The sequence below is a fragment of the Heptranchias perlo genome, chromosome 24 (genome assembly GCF_035084215.1).
Source record: "Heptranchias perlo isolate sHepPer1 chromosome 24, sHepPer1.hap1, whole genome shotgun sequence".
Lineage (NCBI taxonomy): Eukaryota > Metazoa > Chordata > Chondrichthyes > Hexanchiformes > Hexanchidae > Heptranchias > Heptranchias perlo.
In genome coordinates, this window is record NC_090348.1 from 17,800,198 (window position 1) to 17,827,352 (window position 27,155).

General features: G+C 42.8%; 1 protein-coding gene across 5 annotated transcripts in view; it reads left to right on the top strand.

The window, feature by feature from the left end:
- apaf1 (apoptotic peptidase activating factor 1) overlaps positions 1–27,155 on the top strand; it is a 206,046-nt gene that overhangs the window by 26,845 nt on the left and 152,046 nt on the right. For all 5 annotated transcript variants that reach the window (XM_068004840.1, XM_068004839.1, XM_068004836.1 and 2 more), the window contains exons 5-7: positions 1,126–1,309; positions 3,194–3,306; positions 10,722–10,853. In XM_068004840.1, the coding sequence (XP_067860941.1) occupies positions 1,126–1,309; positions 3,194–3,306; positions 10,722–10,853 (429 nt within the window). The remainder of the gene's footprint in view (positions 1–1,125; positions 1,310–3,193; positions 3,307–10,721; positions 10,854–27,155) is intronic.

Genomic DNA, 27,155 nt, shown 5'->3' on the forward strand with positions numbered 1-27,155 from the left:
CCGAGAGTCCCCTGTTTGTCCAGTGTTGGGATATTCTTAGTGTCCTCTACTGTAAAGACTGAAACAAAATATTTGTTCAGCATTTTTGCCATCTCCATGTTTCCCACCATTAATTTCCCGGTCTCATCCTCTAAGGGACCTATGTTTGCCTTAGCCACCCTGGGATTGACCTATGGCAGGCTGCACTGCTGGGTTCAGCACCTCAGCAGCCTAGGTCTCCAGACCTTCACCTGTCCAGGCATCTGAAGGGACTGACTAGAGGGCCCTCTCTAGTGCTGCTGACATGAGGGAGAGTAGGCTCATCAGAGCACGCTCAAACTATCCCAATGGAAGATTAACGTGAGATAAGTAACCATGATTTGCAGAAGATCAGACCTAATGGAATCACTAAGATCTCTGAAACCCTGAGTGTAAGAAATTGGAATCTGGCAGCCATCTTTCTCTCAATATGGTCTCCCAACACCTGAAGGTCAGCAGTAAAAGCTTCTACGTTGGAACCCTGACTGGCCTGGAGGCCTTCCTGTTATGTGGGATGTGTGCAGCTTGTAGCTGTCACTCACTCCAGGATACGTTGTATCAATGAAAAACCTCCTCTGGTGCCACAGAGGCAGCACGGACATTGGAATTCGGAGCCATAACATAAACACCTTGGGGTTAGAAGGATGAGAGGAGAGGCAAAGCAGCTCAGCTACACAGCTGTTGCTCAAAGATCATTTACTGCTAGAAAGCTGCATTTGTTGTGCTTGTGATGCTGGGTGAGGATAGGGTGAGCTCATCTGTAATGACGCTCCATCCTGCTGACCCTCCCTTACCTGAAGAATGACTGGTTCAGGATAGTAGAGGGCTATAGGTGGGTGTAGAACTGTACGCCAGCTTAAGTAACTGCTTGAGGAGGGGAGAAAAATACTCACTTTGTAGTTTATATGTTGTTACTGTCGATGGGAAAAGAGTTGCTTAAACATCCAGACCATGCATAGTGTCATTTTCTAAATAGTCAAATGCATTATTGCCATTGTTAATGTACGTGTAAAGTTTTAATTAATACTTACTTCTCCAGCATTGTTGTACTATTTCTTTGATATGTTTAGTAATTTGATTCAGTCTTTCTGGACTGTAATTTGGCAGAATGTTTTCCTGGAGGAGTGCACTGGGTAGCAGTTGGAAAACAGGACCGTGCAGGTATTCTTGTTAAACTGCAGAATCTCTGCAGCCGATTTAGTCAGGGATCCCAGACTTACTCAAGTCCACCTCTTAACATCGAGGAAGCCAGAGACCGACTCCGTTTCTTGATGGCACGTAAATACCCCAGGTAGGTGAGATGAAAATGTCTTTTTAGTGTGAACACATGAAGTTGAAATCTGACATCTGTTTTGCTCGAAGTAACCTAGTATCATAGTATGGTACATTATACAGCACAGGAGGAGGCCATTTGGCCCATTGTGCCTGTGCCAGCTCTTTGAAAAAGCTGTCCAATTAATCCCACTCCCCTACTCTTTCCCAATAGCCCTATAAACTTTTTCCCTTCCATTATTTATCCAATTCCCTTCCATTATTTATCCAGTTACTATTGAATCTGCTTCCATAGCAGATGTCCATCACCCTACCGGTTAACTATAATTGTGCTTCAATAAATTTACAGAAAAATTTTTGCATAGTGCGTTACTCAAGTTTGGAAAAGGTAATGTGATAGGAATCCAATTAAAATGATCAGAATTAATTGTTTTATTTAACCAAACTTTCATTCCCTATACTTGCACTATGTTGTGAGGCTTTGTGAATTCTTTCAATTGTGAAACTTTTTTTTTAAACCAAAATCTTCATTTTGATACCACTTAACTCAATCCACGTTCTTTGGCTTAATATTGCAATTTACTCTGCTTGATACAAAACTGATGCGAACAACTGGACTATTTACCATACTCCACCTCCTAACACTAAGAATCCACGGATTTGGACCAGCATTTTCTAGGTTCACAACTTTGTATACGGAAATGGGGCAGGGAGGAGACTTGCCCTAGGTGCTCGTTATGTCTACAGTGACATTTCTCGTACAGTGCAGTAAGGAGGACAGTTCCGAAACTGGCGGTAAGATGTATTGGTGAGGCAGCAAAGGGAAAAATTGAACCCGTCGGAATTATTTGCTATCCATTCAATGCTGACACGAACCAAGTATGGACATTCTGCATTAAGCACAAAAGTTTCTCCATCCTAGTATGTTTCACTATTAAAAAGTTAAGTACAGATAACTGAGGGGATCAGGATATCAAGGTTGTCATAAATATATACAGCTTACTCTTAATTTGAACTCACTTAATTCAAATTATGATGATTTGAATTATTTTGAGTACAGAATTGCCACTTTGTGTTATTTAGGTTGCTTATTTCAAATTACTGGTTAATGTGAATTTGCCTAGTAAAGTAAAAGACTTTAGATTATTCGGAGTAAATTGAATTGGGGAAGGGACGAGCTAGGTGATGCAATGGCTTAGCTCACTTTCCTTCAACTCTGGGATCTAGGTTTGAATCTGGCCAACAATAATGGGATAAAAGTCATCCACCTACTTTATGAATCATGAGTTGGGTAGTCACGACCTGGCCCATAGTATAGAAATACTTAGAATCTGGTAGTCTGTCGGAGAGAGGCTCTGTTGTGGAAAGTGGAATTATCAGTTTGGTTTAGTTGGGATGCTTTTCTGCATTTACACTAAGGTGCATTTTTTGGGTCCAGGTGGCTCGTGCATTTCGTCTATAATATGGAACAGCTTGATGCTGGTATTAAATGTAAACAGTGCAGAAGCGTTCCATTCCTCTGTTCTGATATCCTTCACTATGATTCACCAAAACAGTTAGAATTGAAAATTAAATGTGTGCATTATGACTATAAATAACATTTTCAAAGAGTAATGGACCAGTACAAAAGCATTGTATTCTAGCACCCCATTGTTTGCCAAATACATTTCTCAGTAAAAAAAGATATATTATTAATAGACAAAACACCTAAAGCGTGTTGAGGTGAGAGGATGCAAAGCAACTCACCTACATGGTTGTTGTTGGAAGACAATGTACTGTAGAAAGCTGCATTTGTTAAATATGTCTTTTTCTGTTGTAATGAATCATTGTCACAGCTTAAAGTAATTAATTGGCTGTGAAGCGCTTCGTACACCCTGAAGTTCTTTTTCTTTCTCTAATTTAGATCACTTTTAGTTCTGGATGATGTTTGGGACAGCTGGGTGCTGAAGTGTTTTGATGTTCAATGTCGTGTTCTAATCACCAGCCGAGATAAGAGCATCACTGAAGCAGTTACAGGTAATGAGGTTTCATTCCTAAAATAATGTTTGTTTTTCACAGATCCTGTAATTTTTGGCTGTTCCAAACTGGTTTAAGTTTCAAGAAACAAAATTGTAAAAAGTTTGTGTATTTGGTTTATGTATAGATACTCAAGCTATTTAAGTTGCTTTACACATTTAAACATTGAGAATTTTGAAGTTGTTTATGGCCAAGAGATTATGGACATGTAGATGAGTCTGGGAAAATAATGAGGTTTCTCATGGTCCTACTGGCTTCTAGATGAGTTGTTTGGAAGTCTGGCAGTAAGGCATGACCAAACTGCACAGCAGTGTTCCCCTAAGGCTGCTTCTCCAGCACTGTCAAAGTGTTGATCTTTGTATTTCTTTTCATTCTTCTTTTGTTAGCCGGCCGCCAAGGCTTTTTGTATTTTCTACCAAAATAGAAATGAACATGGTCCGGAGGGGCTGATGCATTTGAGGATGAGGGGATTAAGTTATGGAGGTAATAGTTTTTATGGGGTTTATTTGTCCCAGACATTGTGGAGTTTAGCTGGATCCTTGCGGGAGTCGACTAGACCATTTTGTGAGATGTGGAACTTGACATTTATTCAAAGACTATGGGCCCGATTTTACCAGGGGTGCGGGTTCTCGGCGGGTGGGCCAGCGGGCGCATTGAAAATGCGCCCGGTGAAATTAGTGGGTTGCCCGCGCGATCGTAGCAGGCAACACGCTAATTGGATTCACTTACCTGCTCCTCCGGGTTCCCCGCTGCTGATCTGCGCGTCGGGTGGGCTGCGCATGCGCAGTAAGATCTGTCAGCTGTAGGCGCTCTATTTAAAGGGGCAGTCCTCCACTGACAGATGCTGCCACAAACAGCAAAAATTACAGCATGGAGCAGCCCAGGGGGAAGGCTGCTCCCAGTTTAATGATGCCTCATCCCAGGTATCATTAGATGGGGTGAGGAGGAGGGGGAGGACAGAGATCTTCCACCCGGCGGGCGGGAGGAAGCGGTCTGCCTCTGCCACCAAGAAGGCCTGGCTCGAGGTGGCAGAGGAGGTCACCAGCGCCACCAACATATCGCCCACCTGCATACAGTGCAGGAGGCGCTCCAATGACCTCAGTAGGTCAGCCACAGTGAGAACACGTAGTCTTTCCCCTACACTCCGTCTGCCACAACACTGCCCCCACCCCACATCTCCTTCGGCACTGCCAACACTACTCTGTCACATCACCCCTCATACCCACTCAAACCTCATCCTCATCTTACCTGCACCTACTCACCTCGCGAGTACTCACCCCGCCACTACCACGCAACCCAATCCTCATACAATCTCATGGCTCTATCCCATATTCACCCTCTCGTGCATCTCTTTCACGGCCAGCCTCACTCAACCTGCCACCACCTGTGCTGCAGCCACAGGGCATGCATCACATATGTGCAGTAGGCAGCGTAAGGCAAATGTGTCGTGAGCATGAAGGGGATGCACAAGGGTGTTTGAGGGTTTGTCATGGTTCTTACTTCTATTGAATTAAAGAACAACTCACATCACACATTATATTGGCACCACTACTGCCATGTCTTCGTGAATCCTGTCCGGTTTGTGCAATAATGCCCGCTCCTGGGTATCCCTATGAGGATCCACCACTGATGCCACCCAGTGTGTCACTGCAGAGTGGGTGTAGGTGTATTTGCAGGGCTCTTCTGCGCAGACGACTGAGAGACATCAGGGATGTCCCCGGTTGCAGCCTGGGAGGCTGTGGAGCAGAAGTTCGGGAGGGCAGCGACAGGTAGGAAGATGGTGCACGGGCCAGCCAGGAGCATCTTGGCATGAAAGAGGCTGCAGATGTCCACGGCTACATGTCGACTGACTCTGAGCCTCCATGTGCACTGCTGCTCAGAGAGGTCCAGGAAGCTGAGCCTCGGTCTGTGGAACGTGTGGCGAGGGTAGTGCCCTCTGCGACGCATCTCTCTCTGCAGTAGCCCTCCCTCCTGCTGTACAGGTGGATGTGTCACAGCACTCTGTTGTGGAGCTGCACGTGTCAGAGGTGGACGGCGTGGATGTCGAGGCAGGTGATGCTGTTCGCCCTCCGAGGAGGTCATGACTGCAGCTACGGCGGCCCCCATCCGCAAGATGTACATCTGAGGGGGTCCGCAAGGTAGGTACATGTCTCTGGACCCCGGGGTAAGTGTGCAGGTTGGTGACTTCGACCATCAGGAGGAGGGTGGTGGAGGCCAAACTTTGTCCCAAGTGACAGAGTGGCCTCCTGCAATGGCTGAGGGTCTCCCCCCCCGCCCCCCCACCTGTCAAATGGACCTTTGCAGCTGCCACAGGCTGACAGCTGCAACACGTCCATTTCAACTGGGAGTGTTTCCCCCAGTGTGTGAAACAGTCCCATGTTTATCCAAAATCTCACACAGTCCCTTAATCAGGTCAGTTAATGACCTGAACAAGCAAAGTAAATACTCTCAAGTGGCATCCCGCTGGCTTTAATTGCCTGCGGGATTCCCACCAGCGGGGGCTGCGCGCGCACGCCGGCGCGTCATCGGGGAAACCGGAAGTGGGCGGGATGGAGGCGCGATCCGGTCCCGCATCGGGATTTTCGGGGCCCCCCCGCCGAGAACGCACCCGGTAGCGGGTGCTAAAATCGGGCCCTATGATCCCATTCTTGTAGGATGGCTTGAGTTCACTTGCAGGAAGTGTTTCCATTGTTCTGGCATATTGAGGAGAGGGATGAAAATGGACTGAAAGAGGCCTTCCTTCAGACTGGGTGGGGTGTGGATTGGAATTGAACATGAGGCTACTTACTATATTTATGCATAGTCATGGATCTTGTGGGGTGGTCACCTTTCAGGCAATTACTTGTACAGACAAACAGTGGAAAGTATTTAAAGAAGTATTTGGTACGATACAAAACCAGTACATATCCCTAAAAGGCAAAGGCTCCACTTGTGTAGTTAAGTAAACCTGGTCAACAAACGAGGTAAGAGACAGTATCAAGCTAAAAGAAAAGGCTTATACAATTGCAAGGAAAAGTGGAAATCCAGCAGACTGGAAAAGATATAAAAAGCAATAACAAGATACAAAAAAGGGAACATGATAAAAAACTTGCAAGTGATATCAAAGCTAACAGTAAAGGTTTTTATATAAATATTAAGAGAAAGAGATTGGTAAAGGGAAACGTGGGTCCATTAAAGACTGATACAGGTGAGATTATAATGGATGATAAGAAAATGGCAGACTTGTTAAATGAGTACATAGTATCCATTTTCACAGTGGAGGAAGAGGACAAAGTGGCATCAGTTCATGAGAACCTAAAAATAAGTCAAGGGGAGGAATTTAATGGATTTAATTCAAATTTTAAAAAACAGTAATGGAGAAAATCGTAGGAAAGAAATATACACATCTTCAGGACCTGATGGTTTCCACCCCAGGGTATTAAGAGGAATATGTGAGAAAATTGCAGATGCATTAGTCATAATTTTCCAAAGCTCTCTAGAATTGTGCCTTTGGATTGGAAGATTGCAAATGTAACTCCATTATTTAAGAAGGGGCGGAGGGAGAAACCAGGTAACTACAGACCTGTCAGTTTACCGTCAATTGTGGGGAAATAATGGAATTTATCATCAAATGCAGTGTGACTGAACGCTTGGACAATCATCAGCGTCAACATGGATTTGTGAAGGGTAGGTTATGTCTGACTAATTGAGGTTGCCAGCATGGTAGCTATGGGAGTGTCTATGGCTGTTCTCCATATTGGCTTCCAGAAGGCATCCAATAAAGTTTCTCCACAGGAGGTTATTAGCAAAAACGAGAACACATGGAATTGGAGGTAACCTTGTGACATGGGTTGGTAATTGCTTGGGAGGTATGAGACAGAGAATAGGGATAAGGGGTTTGTTCACTTGTCACATCCTGCCAATCAGAGGTGTTCTCCAGGGATCTGTACTGGGGCCTCGTCTTTTTGCCATATATATTAATGACTTGGATGAAGGAATATAGAGCAGGTGTATCCAAGTTTGCACATGATACTAAGTTAGGAGGGACAGTAAGTTGTGTAGATGGGAATAGGAAGTTTCAAAGTGACATAGACAGACTAAGTGATTGGGCAAACCTATGGCAGATGGAGTTCTTTGTGGGGAAGTGTGGTTATCCACTTTGATCTGAGAAAGACAGATCAGAATATTTTCTTAATGGTGAGAGACTAAGAGCTGTGGAAGAGCCCAGTGATTCAGGTGTCCATGTACACACATCACTAAAAGCTAGTGCACAAGTACAAAATGTAATCAAAAAGGCTAATGGAATGTTGGCCTTTATCTCAAGCGGGCTGGAATTCAAAAGTGGGGAAGTTATGCTTCAGTTGGACAGAGCCTTGGTCAGAACCCATCTGGAGTACTGCGTTCAGTTTTGTTCACCGAACCTCAGGAAGGATATATTGGCCTTTAAAAGGATACAGCACAGATTCACCAGAATAATACCTGGGCTTAAAGGGCTAACTTATGAGGACAGGTTGCAACTTGGCTTCTATTCCATTGAGTTCAGAAGGTTGAACGGTGATCTAATTGAGGTATTTAAAATAATTAAGGGATTTGATAGGGTGGATACAGAGAAACTATTTCCTCTGGTGGGGAAATCCAGAACAAGAGGGCATAATCTTAAAATTAGAGCTTGACCATTCAGGAGTGAAATCAGGGAGCACCTTTTCACACAAAGGGTAGTGGAAACCGAGAACTCGCTCCCTCAAAAAACTGGATGCTGGGTCAATTTGAAATTTTCAAGACTGAGATTGATGGACTTTTGATAGGGAAGACTATTAAGGGACATGGAACAAAGGTGGGTAAAGGGAGTTGAGGGACAGATCAGCCATGATCTAATTGAATGGCAGAACAGGCTTGAGGGGCTGAATGGCTTACTCCTGTTCCTATGTTCCTAAGCCTTCTCCTGTGTATGGGAAGTTAAAGCCCATTTCAGGGATGCCTACGTTTCCTTGCCCGCTTGTGATCACACTGGAGGCGTGTAGTTATCAAACTATATGAAGCACTTGCTGGAATGTGGGAGAGGTAAAAGATATGTAGATCTTGAGTTTGTTTTCTCAGGGGTGACACAGAGGTCGTTTCACTTGAATTTATTTGAGTATATGCTGTGAGGGGGCCACATAGTATTAAAGGCCAATATTTTATGGTTGACATTAAGGAAGGATACAGGGACCAATGTGATGGATTCTGGGGCACTGAAATATATCGGAAATTCAATAGTAGTGGCATAAGTTTGTGTACAAAGTTTTGCAGAGAATTAATTTGAGTCCTGGAGCTTGGCCAGATTGCAGCTTTTCCTGACTGCCGTCTTTATTTTGCAACCTGAGTTTGGGAGTCCAGAGAGCCTGGGATTGGCTGGCAAAGTGTATTGTCAGACCACTTGTCCGACATCCAGTCTTGGACGAGTCACAATTTCCATTGGGGAGGCTCCCACAGCAAACTCCATAACCTTGCCACTTCTCAGGCTGATTGTAACCTTGACATCCTTATCGACCCCGAGCTATGCTTCCGGCCCCATAGGGCACCAGGAGCCAATGAAGGTCAGTGAGGACAGGAATGATGGGCAAGTAGAATAAGATACAAGCAGCAGAGTTTTGGATGAGCTGAAGTTTATGGAGTTTAGAAGATGTGAGACTAGCTAGGAAAGCATCGGAGTAGTTGCGTCTAGAGATCACAAAGGCATGGATGAGGTTTGAACAGATGGGCTGAGGTAGGGGTAGAGGCGGGTGATGTTAGAGATGGAAGTAGGCAGCCTTTCCAATGGAGAGGATATAGGGTTTGAAGCTTTTGGAATATTGCATGCAGTTCACTTCCATTTGCAACCCCTCAGATAATGAAGCAGTCCGTGCCCACATGCAGCAAGACCTGGACAATATCCAGGCTTGGGCTGATAAGTGGCAAGTAACATTTGTGCCAGGCAATGACCATCTCCAACAAGAGAGAGTCTAACCACCTCCCCTTGACATTCAATGGCATTACCATCGCCGAATCCCCCACCATCAACATTCTGGGGGTCACCATTGACCAGAAACTTAACTGGACCAGCCACATAAATACTGTGGCTACAAGAGCAGGTCAGAGGCTGGGTATTCTGCGGTGAGTGACTCAACACCTGACTCCCCAAAGCCTTTCCACCATCTACAAGCCACAAGTCAGGAGTGTGATGGAATACTCTCCACTTGCCTGGATGAGTGCAGCTCCAACATCACTCAAGAAGCTCAACACCATCCAGGACAAAGCAGCCCGCTTGATTGGCACTCCATCCACCACCCTAAACATTCACTCCCTTCACCACTGGCACACCGTGGCTGCAGTGTGTACCATCCACAGGATGCACTGCAGCAATTTGCCAAGGCTTCTTCGACAGCACCTCACAAATCCGCAACCTCTACCACCTAGAAGGACAAGGGCAGCAGGCACATGGGAACAACACCACCTTGGAAATATATCGCCGTTCCTTCATCGTTGCTGAGTCAAAATCCTAGAATTCCCTACCTAACAGCACTGTGGGAGAACCTTCACCACACGGATTGCAGCGATTCAAGAAGGCGGCTCACCACCATCTTCTCAAGGGCAATTAGGGATGGGCAATGAATGCTGACCTTGCCAGCGACGCCCACATCCCATGAACGAATAAAAAAAAAAGTTCGCACACCTGCTTATGGGAATGATATTAAAGCCAAAGAGCACAATGGAAATTCTGTAGAATAATACTAGGAATAAGAGGTTATAGTTAGGAACAAAGTTTGAAAAATTGGGCCTTCAACAGAGAAGATTAAGGGGACATCTAATATTTTTCAAAATGGTGAAAGACCTCAAGAGAGAGTAAGTAGTGAAAGATTATTTCCACTGGTTAGTGAATTGGTAGCAAAGGGGTATAGATTCAGGATTCTGTTGGAAGAGTGAAGAGGAAAGTTTTTTAAAAATGACAGGAGTATCAAGAGTACAGAATGCTGTACCATAAGTGGCTGTGAAGGTAGGGACTGTAACATTTAAAAGGGAGTTGAAAAAATATTTGAAAAGGAAGAATATAAAAAGATACAGTGAAAGAATAGGAAAATAGGATTAGAGTCGAAAGCTTCAGTTGAAGAGCTAGCACAAGCACAATGAGGCGAATCGTCTCCTGTGTTATGATTCAAGGGCTTCATGAAGTACTGGAGGACAACTCTACAGATAGAGTTGTGCCCCAGTATTAGTTACCACCCTCTGAGGAGGAAATGAGAAAATAAATGGAGAATGACGATTCTAATGATGCAGGGATTGAGTGAGATTCTCAGTTATCACTAGAAATGTTGAATCACCTTGGTAGTAATCCAACAATGTTACTAATTAGCTTTACTAATGAGATAAATACAACCTGTAGGTAAAAGCTGATTAAACTGTTTATTACTGTTTTGCAGGTAATAACTTCCTTGTATCTGTACAAAGTGGCCTGAGCAATGACAAGGGACTAGAAGTACTAGCTCGTTTTGTTAACCTGGAAGTGTCCATTCTGCCAGAACAAGCACACAGCATAGTACAGGAATGCAAAGGTAAGTCTTGTTTTGGACTACAGACATGTATAAAAAATCCCAGATTGCTTTACAGATGTGAAACAAGCACCAAGCAGAATTAGAACATAAGAACATAAGAAATAGGAGCAGGGGGAGGCCATAGGGCCCCTCGAGCCTGCTCTGCCATTTAATAAGATCACAGCTGATCTTGTACCTCAACTCCACTTACCCGCCCTATCCCCATATCTTTTGATTCCCTTAGTGTCCAAATATCCATCGATCTTAGTCTTGAATATACTCAACGACTGGACAACCACATCCCTCTGGGGTAGAGAACTCCAAAAATTCACAACCCTCTGAGTGAAGAAATTTTGACTCATCTCGGTCCTAAATGGCTGACCCCTTATCTTGAGACTATGACCCCTAGTTCTAGACTCTCCAGCCAGGGGAAACAGCCTCTCAGCATCTACCCTGTCAAGCCCTCTAAGAATTTTACATGTTTCAATGAGATCACCTTTCATTCTTCTAAACTCCAGAGAATATTGGCCCATTTGATGCAATCTCTTCACAGGACAACCCTCTCATCCCAGGAATCAATCTAGTGAACTTCATTTTATCCCCTCTAAGGCAAGTATATCCTTCCTTAGGTAAAGAGACCAAAACTGTACACAGTTCTCCAGGCGTGGTGTCACCAGAGCCCTATATAATTGCAGCAAGACCTCCTTACTCTTGGTTTTTTTTATTCGTTCATGGGATGTGGGCGTCGCTGGCGAGGCCTGCATTTATTGCCCATCCCTAATTGCCCTTGAGAAGGTGGTGGTGAGCCGCCTTCTTGAACCGCTGCAATCCGTGTGGTGAAGGTTCTCCCACAGTGCTATTAGGAAGAGAGTTCCCGGATTTTGACCCAGTGACGATGAAGGAACGGCGATATATTTCCAAGTCGGGATGGCGTGTGACTTGGAGGGGAACGTGCAGGTGGTGTTGTTCCCATGTACATGCTGCCCTTGTCCTTCTAGGTGGTAGAGGTCGCGGGTTTGGGAGGTGCTGTCGAAGAAGCCTTGGCGAGTTGCTGCAGTGCATCCTGTGGATGGTGCACACTGCAGCCACTGTGCGCCGGTGGTGAAGGGAGTGAATGTTTAGGGTGGTGGATGGGATGCCAATCAAGTGGGCTGCTTTGTCCTGGATGGTGTTGAGCTTCTTGAGTGTTGTTGGAGCTGCACTCATCCAGGCAAGTGGAGAGTATTCCATCACACTCCTGACTTGTGCCTTGTGGATGGTGGAAAGGCTTTGGGGAGTCAGGAGGTGAGTCACTCCAACTCCAACTCCCTTGCAATAAAGGCTAATATATCATTTGTCTTCCTAATTGCTTGCTGTACCTGCATGTTAACTTTCTATGATTCATGTACAAGGACCCCATCCCCCTGACTACCAACATTTCTTAGTTTCTCACCTTTTAAAAAATACTCTGCGCTTCTATTCTTTCTACCAAAATGGATAATTTCACATTTCCCCACATTATACTCATCTGCCACCTTCTCGCCCACTCACTTAACCTGTCTATATCCCTTTGCAGTCTCTTTGTGTCCTTCTCACAGCTTATTTTCCCACCTAGCTTTGTATTGTCAGCAAACTTGGATATATTACATTCTGTCCCCTCATCTAAGTCATTGATATATCTTGTAAATAGCTGAGGCCCAAGCACTTATCCGTGTGGCGCCCCACTAGTTACAACCCGAAAATGACCCGTTTATTCCTACTCTGTTTTCTATCCGTTAACCAATGTGGGGAGAAATGACTGAAACTATGGTCAAAAAGATAGATTGTACCTGAGACTTTTATACTGAGTGGTCAAAAGGGGAAAATTGGTTGCATTTCTGCACTTGATTCTAGTAATTATTTTGGCATGTAGCTGCAGTAGTTATTCCTGCCACAGAATGGCAGTATAATAAAATGAAATTTCAGTATTGAAATACACTGTATATTAGTATAGCTGAACCTGATTCCAGCCACTTGGGACTTTGTAGAATTGTAATATGCTTACTTTCTGCATACTTACGTATCTGGAATTCAGTGCAATATATAGGACAACATGTAAGCTATGGTGTGTCACAAGGCAGGAGGAACACCTCGAGGGTTTAGATAGTTTAAATCATTCATAAGATGATACATCTTTGAAATGCATGCCAAATGTGTTGCTTTTAATATATACATATGCGATTGTTGGTTTTATTCCAATTTTGGCAAAACTTTTTGCCAGTTGCAGGTATGATGGATAAGTTCTGAGATGGAATGACCTAATTTGAACTGCATGATTTGAACTCTAATATCACTGCATTTTGCAGGGAAATATAATTTTATTTATTTTCTTTATGTATACATGCATTTACCTTTCATTACACTTCAGATGTCACACTTGGCTACCCAGAGGGCTGTGGATGCTCAGTGGTTGAGTATATTCAAGACTGAGGTCGATAGATTTTTGGACTCTCAAGGGAATCGAGGGATATGGGGATCGGGTGGGAAAGTGGAGTTGAGATCGAAGATCAACCATGATCTGATTGAATGGTGGAACAGGCTCGAGGGGCCGACTGGCCTACTCCTGCTCCTGTTTCTTATGTTCTTAATGGCTAATGTCTATTCCTGTGTCATGCTTAAAGAAACAATGGCAGTTATTTGCAAAACTCCCCAGGATAGCACAATACCAGAGCCACAACTCTGCTGGCTCCCACTTGTCCTTTAAAGCCAGGGTTTAGTCTGAAAATTAACTTTTGAATGTAGTCACCCAGTGTTACTAAACATTAGTTAGACTTTGTAGCCTTGAGGGGACACATACCTACATTTATGCAGCAGAATAATACATTACGGTTTACATGGTATAATGTTCCTAATCTTACAAAATAGTGTACCCTCTAACTCTGAGCAGCTGCAATGGAAATGAACTTGAAATATTATAAAAATACTATGTTTAGCATGCACTTCTTGTCTTTTGTACACACATTTCTATGTCATAATTAAATAAAGAAACAAATTAATTCTCCAGAAACACACACTACTGGAGTGAATGACTGCAGCTTCTTCATTGACCTCATTATGAACTTAAGAGCAATTGGACTTTGTGGCCATAAAGGAACACAATCCTTTACTTCAGCGGAAGAATATAATATTATGTTTTACATGGTATTATGTTCTTGCCCTTACAAAACAATGCATTGTCTGTCTTTACTCTGACCAGTACTATGGGAGATTTTCTAGTTATGTAAAAACTATACTTCTGGCAGACATTTCCTGTCTGTCACACTTTGAAGTGTTAAACTCAAATTTCCATGTTACACTTCAAAAGAATTATAAAGAAAGAAAGTAATCATTAGACATAGGAGCACAAATGTCTGTAACTTATGAGTGATCTTAGCAGAAGTACATTTTATTTAAAAGAGAGAGAGTTCAAGCCAGGGTTGTGCTGCCTGAAAAGCACTTGTACTCTGACCTAACCCACTGTTTACGTAACAATAATTAAGCAGCAGAATAATTCATTCATACACATTCAAACAGCATATGCTCCGACTCACCATGAGCAAAGCCACAGGAGTTCAATTAGTGTGTATGTATGCACATCCACCATAGTCAATTAAAAGTTTTGTGTATTGCATGCACTTCCTGTACACATCCTCTGTTGTGATTTTTAACACTTCATTCCTTCATGCTTATCTGTCACCCCTAGATGTCGCACCTTTTTCTCACACTATAAATCACTTTCCAATATTTTTTACAACTTAACTAATTTCTTATTGGCTCATTCTCCCCATGAGACCAACTCTCTTTAGTCTTCCTACATCCAACTTCCAACTCCATTAAGAGGTGACAAAATTTTTGTTTGTCATTTCTTCCTCAATAACTTCAAATTTTCTAATGTCCAAAATAAAGTTTTCAATAGGTGAGCACCTTCATCATTGTGCCAGGTGCTGTGCTATTGCATACATGTGCTGATAGATGTATATCCAGTGTGACTGCTGATTTACTTATTTAGTCTCTCATGTTGATGTCAAATATTATGATTTTCTTCCTCAGACTTTCCATAAAAGCCTTGCGATTGTTTGGTACATTTCTGCACTTTTACTCTAACTACAGCCGTAACCCAATATTTGAATTTCTGTTCTTGTCAAGGTGCCCTTGGTGGAAATGTCCAAACTCATTTTATGTAGGACCTTTACAATTAGAAGGAGGTAGTTTTCATCCTGTTAGTTGGGCACAGTCATAACACTTCTTAATTCTCCCTCCTGAACAAATAAACCATTGCTTCCTCATATGGACTGAGTTCCTTTAAGTCTGGCAATCAGTTCTTCCTTTAAACATAGGAGCAGTAGGAATTGAAACATGGGATTGGTTCCATGTTAATTCCTTTTTGCACTACATTTTCTCTCCCACTTTAGCAAGTATAAATTAATTTGCATTTTTTGAGTTCAGGCCTGAGGGCTGCAAGGACAATGTGAGAACTCACCTAACCCCTAACTGTGAGCCTTCTAGGAGATAATCATTCCTATTTTCACTTAAAAAGGAGGAAAAACATGTTCACCAATGTCAATGAACTGCTAACAAAATCATGGGACATATGACTTTCAACCATGTGATTTGTGAGTGCCACTTTGCCAACAGCAACAAAAATAGCCCATCGACACAATTCTACAATATTGTTTCTTTAACACTTCACTAACAGCTAATGAACCAATTACTACTATAAAATTGAAGTTTGACAACCCAGCTGTGGAATGTGCAGTTGTAGAAGAAAAGTCTGAACCCCAGAAAAAGCTAATTTACCATCTAGGCCATGTAAATGTTGGTAACCCCTATAATGGAGTATGCAAGCACATTTTTAGTGTGGGCAGCCAGCACCCTAGCATGCAAATAAACGGTAAAACACAAGAATACATGATGCATAGAGATAATGCTATTTCAGTCATTGATGGAACTGGCGGGAAGTCCAGAAGAAATTACATGACTTAAAAAGCACAAAAGTAAGATATGGAATTACTATACGATAGCAGCACAGGACATATGTGCACGTGAAGGAAAATTGTAGTTATAAAACATGGCGTAGAGATTCCGCTAGATTGTGCTGGTTTTATCAGCACGATCTGGTCGAATCAGCGCAAAGATCGAGGAATTTCAATGTATGCTGGGCCCCGAACGAAATAACGAGGATGGCACGTTTCCGCTGATTGCGGCCGGTCGAGGAGGGTCTTCAAATTAAACTCATTTTCATAGGCGCACAGGCACTAGTAAGTACATTTAGAACATTTTTACATATTAAAAAATATTCAATTTACTAAGAAACTGACTAGTGCACACCAACGAAAGTAGTAAATGGTTCAGTATAGTTGTTTTAAGTCATTTTCAGTGATTTTAAAATCAAGCTACTCACAGGTGGAGGACTAGACACTCTTATTAAAAATGCTTATTTTTGCGATAAAACCCATTTTCAGCTTTATTAATAAAACTGCACCAGGTTACCAATCTTAAATACATCTGAAATACATCAATGAATATTTTTTATTGCAAAGAAAACAAAATAAATGGTTATGCTTTGTTAAACTGTTGGATTGCGCTGATTCATGGAAGATTTTACTTTTGTGATTATGATAATGTATTTTAGTGGAAACTTGAACTGTAACCCAGTTGGCGCAATTTTTGGATGCAGTTTGTGCCCAATTGCACCCAAAGTGGAAACTCTACCCCCATATATCTATATAAAATGCTGTAGTGAGGAAAAGAATTCTTAGCAATGATATAGCCAATGAGGTAATAGAAGTGCAAATTAGATAGTGTAAATCAAACTATACTTGCTGTAGACTAGTACAATGAGATTTTAGTCCACCTGCCTCCTAGCCAGTAGTGACAGATGTGCTGCTGCTTCTTGCTAACATGTATGCGCAGGGTACATAGCAATGGATAGCTTCAGGCACCTCCTTAATGGAGCAATAGAGGTCAAAGTGCCTGGAAGGTCCCTGTGGCACAAAGTTGAGGGCAGTAGTGACCTTTACTGTTACAATTAGGGTAGTGTGGATGGCTCATTTGTTACTTTATGGATCAGGTTACTTCTTGATGTGATGCTATAGTTGAGAGATGCTGCATAAGTTCATTCATCATCTCAACAAGTTAATTGACCTTTGTGACTCTCTTTTGTTAGCCAGTTTCATTCATTTTTTGAGGGGTAGCTATGCCACAGTAGTGATGAATCACCGTTTAGCACTTTGCTTTGACATTCCACCATCTTCTCCTGTGTCTGTCTTTCCAATAAGGTGTAGTCTATTTTGTGGAAAGAAAGAACATGCATTTATGTAGTGCCTTTCACAATCACAGTTCAGATAATGAAGTACTTTTGAAGTGTAGTCACTGTTGTAATGTAGGAAACGCAGTAGCCAAATTGCACACAGCGTGGTCGCAAAAACAGAAATTAAGTAAATGATTAGATCATTCTTATTTTAGTGATGATGGTTGAGGGATAAATATTGACCAGGACACTGGGAGAACTCCCCTGCTGCTCTTCATTTAGTTCCGTGGAATCTTTTACATCCACCTGAGAGGGTAGACGCACCTTGGTTTAACGTCTCTTCCAAATGATGGCACCTCTAACAGTACAGCACTCCCTCAGTACAGCAGTAAACTGTCAGCCTATATTATGAGTTCGAGTCTCTGGAGTGGGGTTTGAACCTATGAACTTCGATGTACCACTGAGCCAAGACTTGTTAGCCTGAACATCCTCATCCATGCCCAGGCAGCTGACTATGTTGAGGTGCACCTACCTGGTGTATTTAAAGTTACTCATGCGCCTTCTATGCCCCGTACACTTACTGGCCGTCGCCTTTTTCTCCTGCTCTACTGCGATATACTGACCCTTAGTCATTGCATCTATGCTCCTGGGCAAGAAACTCCTCCATATTATTCACTTCTGTCACTGTTGTGATATTTGAAATCTTCCCTCTCCACTGACAAATGGACTCACCTGGGGTAAAATACTTCTTGATGTGATGCTGTAGTTGAGAGATGCTGCATAAGTTCATTCGTCATCTCAACAAGTTAATTGATGTTTGCGTCTCTCTTTTGTTAGCCAGTTTTATTCCTTTTTTGATGGGTAACTATGCCACAATTGCGATGAATCACTGTTTAGCACTTTGCTTTGACATTCCACCATCTTCTCCTATGTCTGTCTTTCTACAAAGATTAGCAAATTCATGTGTATCAGCCTCTAGCTTCTTACTTTTGGAAGTGAAGGTGACTATTTTTCTCTTAGACAGCTCATTGTGGAACTGAAATTGACTTTTATTTTCCATAGTTGCACTACTGAGAACACAAGAGAAAATTTCCTGTCCCAAGTAATGCATCATTTTACTGCTTGCTCATACTTCACTTGCTTTAAATGGAAACTCTGTTCTGGGTGAATTGTAAAAGTGCTTTGCTAACAGTATAAAATCATGGAGCTAACTTCGATTTATTATTCACATTTGCTCATTTCAATCATTGGCCTGCTGCCCGTTCCAGTAAATTTTGAGCTCCCTGGACTTGCTAGTTTTAAGGTTTCAGTTTGTGAAACCATGATGCTCAAAATTCACCTATTAAAGCCACTCAAATGACATCAAGGCAGCATTAAGGATCAACAAGGTCATCTATGTGCGGAACCACAAGAGATGGGTGAGATCCTGAATGAATATTTCACATCGGTATTTACGGTTGAGAAAGGCATGGATGTTAGTCAACTTGGGGAAATAAATAGTGATGTCTTGAGGAGTGTACATATTACAGAGAGGGAGGTGCTGGAAGTCTTAACGCGCATCAAGGTAGATAAATCTCCGGGACCTGATGAAATGTATCACAGGACGTTATGGGAGGTTAGGGAGGAAATTGCGGGTCCCCTAGCAGAGATATTTGAATCATCCACCGCTACAGGTGAGGTGCCTGAAGATTGGAGGGTAGCAAATGTTGTGCCTTTGTTTAAGAAGGGCGGCAGTGAAAAGCCTGGGAACTGCAGACCGGTGAGCCTGCCATCTGTAGTGGGTAAGATGTTAGAAGGGTGGTGAGTGTTTTTTTTAAATTCGTTCACGGGATGTGGGCGTCGCTGGCAAGGCCGGCATTTATTGCCCATCCCTAATTGCCCTCGAGAAGGTGGTGGTGAGCCGCCTTCTTGAACCGCTGCAGTCCGTGTGGTGACGGTTCTCCCACAGTGCTGTTAGGAAGGGAGTTCCAGGATTTTGACCCAGCGACAATGAAGGAACGGCGATATATTTCCAAGTCGGGATGGTGTGTGACTTGGAGGGGAACGTGCAGGTGGTGTTGTTCCCATGCGCCTGCTGCCCTTGTCCTTCTAGGTGGTAGAGGTCGCGGGTTTGGGAGGTTCTGTCGAAGAAGCCTTGGCGAGTTGCTGCAGTGCATCCTGTGGATGGTGCACACTGCAGCCACAGTGCGCCGGTGGTGAAAGGAGTGAATGTTTAGGGTGGTGGATGGGGTGCCAATCAAGCGGGCTGCTTTATCTTGGATGGTGTCGAGCTTCTTGAGTGTTGTTGGAGCTGCACTCATCCAGGCAAGTGGAGAGTATTCCATCACACTCCTGACTTGTGCCTTGTCGATGGTGGAAAGGCTTTGGGGAGTCAGGAGGTGAGTCACTCGCCGCAGAATACCCAGCCTCTGACCTGCTCTCGTAGCCACAGTATTTATATGGCTGGTCCAGTTAAGTTTCTGGTCAATGGTGACCCCCAGGATGTTGATGGTGGGGGATTCGGCGATGGTAATGCCGTTGAATGTCAAGGGGAGGTGGTTAGACTCTCTCTTGTTGGAGATGGTCATTGCCTGGCACTTATCTGGCGCGAATGTTACTTGCCACTTATGAGCCCAAGCCTGGATGTTGTCCAGGTCTTGCTGCATGCAGGCTCGGACTGCTTCATTATCTGAGGGGTTGCGAATGGAACTGAACACTGTGCAGTCATCAGCGCACATCCCCATTTCTGACCTTATGATGGAGGGAAGGTCATTGATGAAGCAGCTGAAGATGGTTGGGCCTAGGACACTGCCCTGAGGAACTCCTGCAGCAATGCCCTGGGGCTGAGATGATTGGCCTCCAACAGCCACTATCATCTTCCTTTGTGCTAGGTATGACTCCAGCCACTGGAGAGTTTTCCCCCTGATTCCCATTGACTTCAATTTTACTGGGGCTCCTTGGTGCCATACTCGGTCAAGCTGGAACGAGCTGCCAGAGGCAGTAGTAGAGGCGGGTACAATTTTGTCTTTTTAAAAGCATTTGGACAGTTACATGGGTAAGATGGGTATAGAGGGATATGGGCCAAGTGCAGGAAATTGGGACTAGCTTAGTGGTATAAACTGGGCGACATGGACATGTTGGGCCGAAGGGCCTGTTTCCATGTTGTAACTTCTATGATTCTATGATTTGACCGAGTGTGGCACCAAGGAGCCCTAGTAAAATTGAAGTCAATGGGAATCAGGGGGAAAGCTCTCTAGTGGCTGGAGTCATACCTAGCACAAATGAAGATGGTAGTGGTTGTTGGAGGCCAATAATCTCAGCCCCAGGGCATTGCTGCAGGAGTTCCTCAGTGCAGTGTCCTAGGCCCAACCATCTTCAGCTGCTTCATCAATGACCTTCCCTCCATCATAAGGTCAGAAATGAGGGTGTTCGCTGATGATTGCACAGTGTTAAGTTCTATTCGCAACCTCTCAAATAATGAAGCAGTCCGTGCTCGCATGCAGCAAGACCTGGACAACATCCAGGCTTGGGCTCATAAGTGGCAAGTAACATTCGCATCAGACAAGGGCCGGGCAATGACCATCTTCAACAAGAGAGAGTCTAACCACCTCCCCTTGACATTCAATGGCATTACCATCGCCGAATCCCCCACCATCAACATCCTGGGGGGTCACCATTGACCAGAAACTTAACTGGACCAGCCACATAAATACTGTGGCTACAAGAGCAGGTCAGAGGCTGGGTATTCTACGGCGGGTGACCCACCTCCTGACTCCCCAAAGCCTTTCCGCCATCTACAAGGCACAAGGCAGGAGTGTGATGGAATACTCTCCACTTGCCTGGATGAGTGCAGCTCCAACAACACTCAAGAAGCTCAACACCATCCAGGACAAAGCAGCCCGCTTGATTGGCACTCCATCCACCACCCTAAACATTCACTCCCTTCACCACCAGCGCACTGTGGCTGCAGTGTGTACCATCTACAGGATGCATTGCAGCAACTCGCCAAGGCTTCTTTGACAGCACCTCCCAAACCCGTGACCTCTACCACCTAGAAGGACAAGGGCAGCAGGCACATGGGAACAACACCACCTTGGAAATATATCGCTGTTCCTTCATTATCACTGGGTCAAAATCCTAGAACTCCCTACCCAACAGCACTGTGGGAGAACCTTCACCACACGGACTGCAGTGGTTGAAGAAGGTGGCTCACCACCACCTTCTCAAGGGCAATTAGGGATGGGCAATAAATGCTGGCCTCGCCAGCGACACCCACATCCCATGAACGAATAAAAAAATGGAATTGTTTTCTTACTGTCGTACTTCACTGGAATGCTTAAAAATGAATAAAAACATTGTGCAATGATATAAAACTTTTCAACCAGATAGACTGGAGAAGCTGGGGTTGTTCTCCTTAGAGCAGAGAAGGTTGAGAGGAAATTTAAGAGGTATTCAAAATCATGAGGGGTCTAGACTGTGGATAGAGAGAAACTGTTCCTATTGGTGGAAGGGTCGAGAGCCAGAGGGCACAGATTTAAGGCGATTGGCAAAAGAACCAAAGGCGACATGAGGAAAAACTTTTTCACGCAGCGAGTGGTTATGATCTGGAATGCACTCCCTGAAAGTGTGGAGGAGGCAGATTCAATTGTTGCTTTCAAAAGGAAATTGGATAAATACTTGAAAGAAAAAAATTTGCATGGCTATGGGGAAAGGGCGGGGGAGTTGGACTAGCTGTATTGCTGTTGCAGAGAGCTGGCACGGACTCGATGGGCCAAATGGTCTCCTCCTGTGCTGTAACCAGCCTATGATCCTAACCAGCCCCCAAGAGAGGAATCTGATTGTCATACACCCTTTGTAAAAAAAAAAACAAATTGTTACGAAGAATTGTGGCTCGCGTTCTTTTCCCTCCATCTCTTCCAATTTCTTCTTGTCCCCGCCCCCTCTCCTAAAGAGCATTGACTCTTTGCTGGGGTGCGGTTCCAGGTGTGTCAGGAGTCAAAGATTCAAATACTAAGGATTGATTATGGCAGACACTCAATATAAATATGAGTTATGAGTGCTGATCACACTGGGAGATAGTGGCAAGGTAAAGTTACTGAGTCCAACTATGTGGATTTGAATTAGCAAATACTGGTGACACGATGGGCTCAGTGAATTAGTGATGGTAGATGCTTTTGTGTGGGTTTGGAGAGAGCAACCTGCATGCACTGCTCTTTCCCTCTTATACATGTGAGTAATTTGTTTAAGGTTCGGTCTCTTGCACAAAAGTGGCTGGAGGTGTTCTGTTCCAAAGTATAAAGGTTTAATTAAGAAGCTACAATACAAGAAGTAAAGGTGTTAAAATACAGTAGTACAATTATAGCATACTAAATAAGACGTTGAGAAAAAACCTGACAAATCTTAATATCGACAAGGTTCTGAGGTGATCATCTCGAATGCCTTGTGATAACACTTGAGCAGTCCAGCCTCGCTCCGAGAAACGTTCTAACATCTATGCTTTACGTCTAGCCTTGTATACCTTAAACACCCATTAGTTCTTACAGGACCTTGAGGCTGTTTTGGGCCCGTATGTCAATCAATTTCACTGTCTCCCAAGCCAAGCAGACATCTGTTGACTCCTGTACATCCCACAAGACCGAAACAGACAACTAACGGTTTCCATCCCATGATCCTGTAAACATGAGATAATAAGTGGAGACTTATTATGTTTCATTACGTAGACTCATGGAGGACGCACTATTATAACCAGATTTAAGCAAATCATAAGCAGATTTAAGCAATCTTTAGCTGTAGGTTGACAATATTCAGTATGAAGCCTGTAAATTGTTTTTCTTACATATCCCAAGTGTTCAGCCTGAGGGGTATCCCCCTTAGGCTCACATGTTCACCCCAACCTTAGCTTACGGCTCGGTAGTGCAAGACATCCATTTGCAAGTAGCTTTTTATACATTGAGGATATTACACAAAGCTTTACATTCCCACCATGTATGCTCTTTTAGCTGTCCTATATCCTTTGCTGTGGCCGCATTTCATTGTTGTCGGTCACTTTGGCGCTCTGATGACACCATCTGGTTAAGTATAGTTTTAAGACTCAGTGATAATGGTGGAATCAGATGTCCAAACGGTATAATCGCCTTCTCTGCTTTCTCCCTTAATCCGATTTCCACCTGAATTTCCGTAGCATTATGAACATTTATTGGGATCAGGACCGAGCTTGAAATGACGATAATCAAAACCCAATGTTGTTACACAGTAACAACCTCTTCCCATGTATCCATGTCTTGCTTGTCCCCATTTTCATCTTTGAATACTAACAGTACAGTTAGGGGAATGCTCATCTAGGATGAAACCACAAGCCAGAACACTGTTCTGGGTGACATCAAACCGACACATCCACGTGCCCTTGATCAGAGTACAGCAAGGTAAATCTCATGCCACCCAGGTTTCATCATTCTTTGCAAATATCTTTGGATAGTTAACCAATTCCTTATGTACGTTGTCGTAGCCGCATACATGCATTTGTCTCAATGGCTGCTTGTCTATCTGTCTGTCTCTATCTATCTTCCATGCTGTGCATCTCAAAATTTGTTATTGACATTACTTGACCCCCTTATCAGATATGCCCACGGTCTACACATTCTCAACGTCGCCCTTATCTCGGAACCTGTAACATAAGTAGCTTTCAGCATCACCTCGCTTAGCCTGTTGTTCTGCACTCTGGATGGTTTTAACTTGGCTATTTCATGATCCTTAGCTACAGTCCTACAATTCCTAGCTATCTTATGTTTATAAGCATGTGCTGTTTATATATTAAGATGCCTTACCTAAACATTTATATGTTAAGAACACCTAATCTAACATAAGTTTTATATGCCAAAGGAACTAGTTCCTGACCCCTCAACCTTTAATCAAGACAGTCAATTCCAAGTTCTGGTTTTCTGTGACAGTCTCTCAATTAATTGTTTGAATTAGCACACTGTACCAATTAGAGTTATGAGGACAATTATCTGGGCTATGACAAAACTCATTGGTCAGCACCCATGAGCTAGAATAATATTAATGTTGTAAACCATCTCCCACCACACATGATTCCTAAGGGTAGCTGTCCCCTTTGTAATTGTCAGCATTACGTTGTTTCAGATGAATGTTAGAGTTTCAATATTAGAGTTTTTAAACTACAGAAGTAATCCAAGAAAATGGTTTCCTTTACTACTTCTCAGTCTTAATCTCATGCATGGCCTTATCTAGGTCCTCATCTTGTTAGCATCGCATCCCTTTCTCGAGCCATTTGCCCTTTTAGCCTAAGTTTCATTTGGCTAGGATTATACATCATGATATAGACAAAGAAAATCATAATACATTGCACAGAACACTTAGTGTACCATGTTATCAAGAAATCATGGACTTAAAAGATTCTCCAGCTCTCTTTACCAATACCAATCTTGTGGATAATTCTTGCTAAGTATTATTCCTCCCCTGCCCTCAGTTGTCCCAATTTCATTGTTAGCTCAAAGGAAACCAACCGTGAATTTTGGAAATCCAAGTTCTATGTCCCTCTTTACTTTAATTCATCGGTTTCTGTATGGAGTATGTGTCAATGCCTTGATTAAAAGGTTTTCTCACTCCCCTGAGCCACATTAACCACTTCATATCATGCTGTTGTCAAATAACTGAGCATGTCCGAGACCCGTTCTTCAGTGCATCTTCATCATTTAATTTGCACACACACCGGTATCCCAAGATCATGCCACACTTATTATCAGATGCAAGCCATTCCTGGGCTTTCAGGTTACCTTATCAAAAGATCGGGGGGTGTCTGGAGGTCTTAGTTTATCTCTCCTTGCATGGTCCCAATGTCTCGGGTAGTGGCCAGGCTATCAAATGCATTTTCTTATTGTTCAGTATAGGCAAGAACAGAAACATCTCCAAGAGAAAGCTATCAATTAACTACTCTCACTTACACTTTTGTGATTTTCACTAGAATTTACTCATGGGTGCACTCACACATCTTTCAGTCATCCAGGGCAATGAGCCTAGACCTCATTTGGTGGTGCACTTTCTTTGCTTCCATCCCACACCCTCAATCACTGCCTCTCATACAATATTACACATCCTATTACCATTTCATCTCATTCATGAGCCCTGGAGGAACTTTACTGTCCAATACAATGTTATCATTAACCCTTAAAACACAGACTAAACATTCCCAACTTGGTCCAAGTTATCAACACATTTTTGTTTATTTTATCTCTTCAAAATTATCCCAAATCCAGAGAGCAGTATTGTTGGTCTGACAGGACTTGTCAATGTTCAATTTTATTTCCCCCAAAAAACTTTCTTCCTTGATACACGGCATTGGGCAGGAACCACTTAGACTGGACTTTTTTTAAAAACTAAAATTTGATTATCCCCATAAATTTCAGGTAAATTTTCCCTTCTTGAGTGCTTGAACAGTAATTCATATCAATTTATCTTATCAATTCCAATTTCAGAAATGAATTATGCTCAGGATTGGTGGTTGTACAGTAGAGACAGAAGTGCTAGTAATTACTTTTGGAGGTAACTCCCATACCTCTTCTCTTCCACCCCCCCCCCCCTCCAAGCACTGTGTCTCGGAAGATAACAAATTAACCTGAATGGGTTAAAGCCGAGCCTTTGAAATGCAAAATCTTAGTCCAAATTGTCACCATGCCACCATGCTGTGACATTTGATATCTGCCAATGTCTGCAGATAAGATCTTAAATTCTTAACACCACTGGATCTCTTCTTGCACTAACACCTTTCCAGCAAAGGTTGCTCTTTAAAGGAGAAACAGAAAATCCATTGTGGCTCTGCTTGAGAACCCAAGGGGTTAATTTGTCAGTTCATGATTTTCTTCTGTCACCTTGGGGAAATATCCACTCAAATTCAGAAACTTTAAAATTTAGTAATGCCCAATATATGTATATATTCAGCAATGCAAACATTGTTGCTTGGTGAATATATAAATATATTGGTAAATTAAGTCTGTGGAAGGGGTTAATTTCTTTGCAATAAAAAGACAGAGCCAGATATTTTCAGACTCACGCAGCTTGCATCACACAGCTTTCATGTAAATTAAAAAAAACTTTACCAAATGAAAAAGAACCAAACTCTATTTTACTTTTTTTTAAAAAAGTCTTTGTGTCATTAAAACTTGCACAAAGATCCTAATACAATTAGATTCTGAATAATATGGATAACAAGCAGAAATCATTAGTAACATGACTATTAATTTTAAACAGATTCTGGTCAGGGAGGACAGCATTTCAGTTCATTCATCTCATTTTAAAAAGAGTAGGTTGTGCCTGGCCTTTTTATCTACAAATATTTCTGATTAAACTCCAATTGTTAATGATGTGGAGATGCCGGTGATGGACTGGGGTTGACAATTGTAAACAATTTTACAACACCAAGTTATAGTCCAGCAATTTTATTTTAAATTCACAAGCTTTCGGAGGCTACCTCCTTCCTCAGTTTTCCACATCGTTCACCTGAGGAAGGAGGTAGCCTCCGAAAGCTTGTGAATTTAAAATAAAATTGCTGGACTATAACTTGGTGTTGTAAAATTGTTTCCAATTGTTAAAGCATTTAGCATTTATTTAAGAGGTGTCCAAAATGTTATTGACTCTTAAAGTTAGTCCAACTACAAGACACCTCCAGATTGTTGTCATAGAGATAGCAGGAGATCCTTTAATCATTCATTTTTTTTCAGTCACTTTTTCCTGACCACAGTCAATCACAAGATCAAAGGCTGACAGCTATCACATTCCAGTACAACCAAGAAGATTAAACAAGCAGATTCACCTCAAATGTCCCAAAATTTTAACAACAGTATTCACGCTCTCTGATACTCAACACAACTCCAAACATGTCAATTGCACTCAACATTAACTCCTTATCTACTTCAAATTATTAAGCAATTAAGAAATTCAAAAATGCCAATTGATAATCTCATATTCGGAATTAGAGACTCCCACATAATTTACAATAACCAGAATTTCACCGTGGCCACAATAAAAGCCTGTATTTCACAGTTTAATAGGTTACTTCACCTCAATAACTCTAATTTAATTCA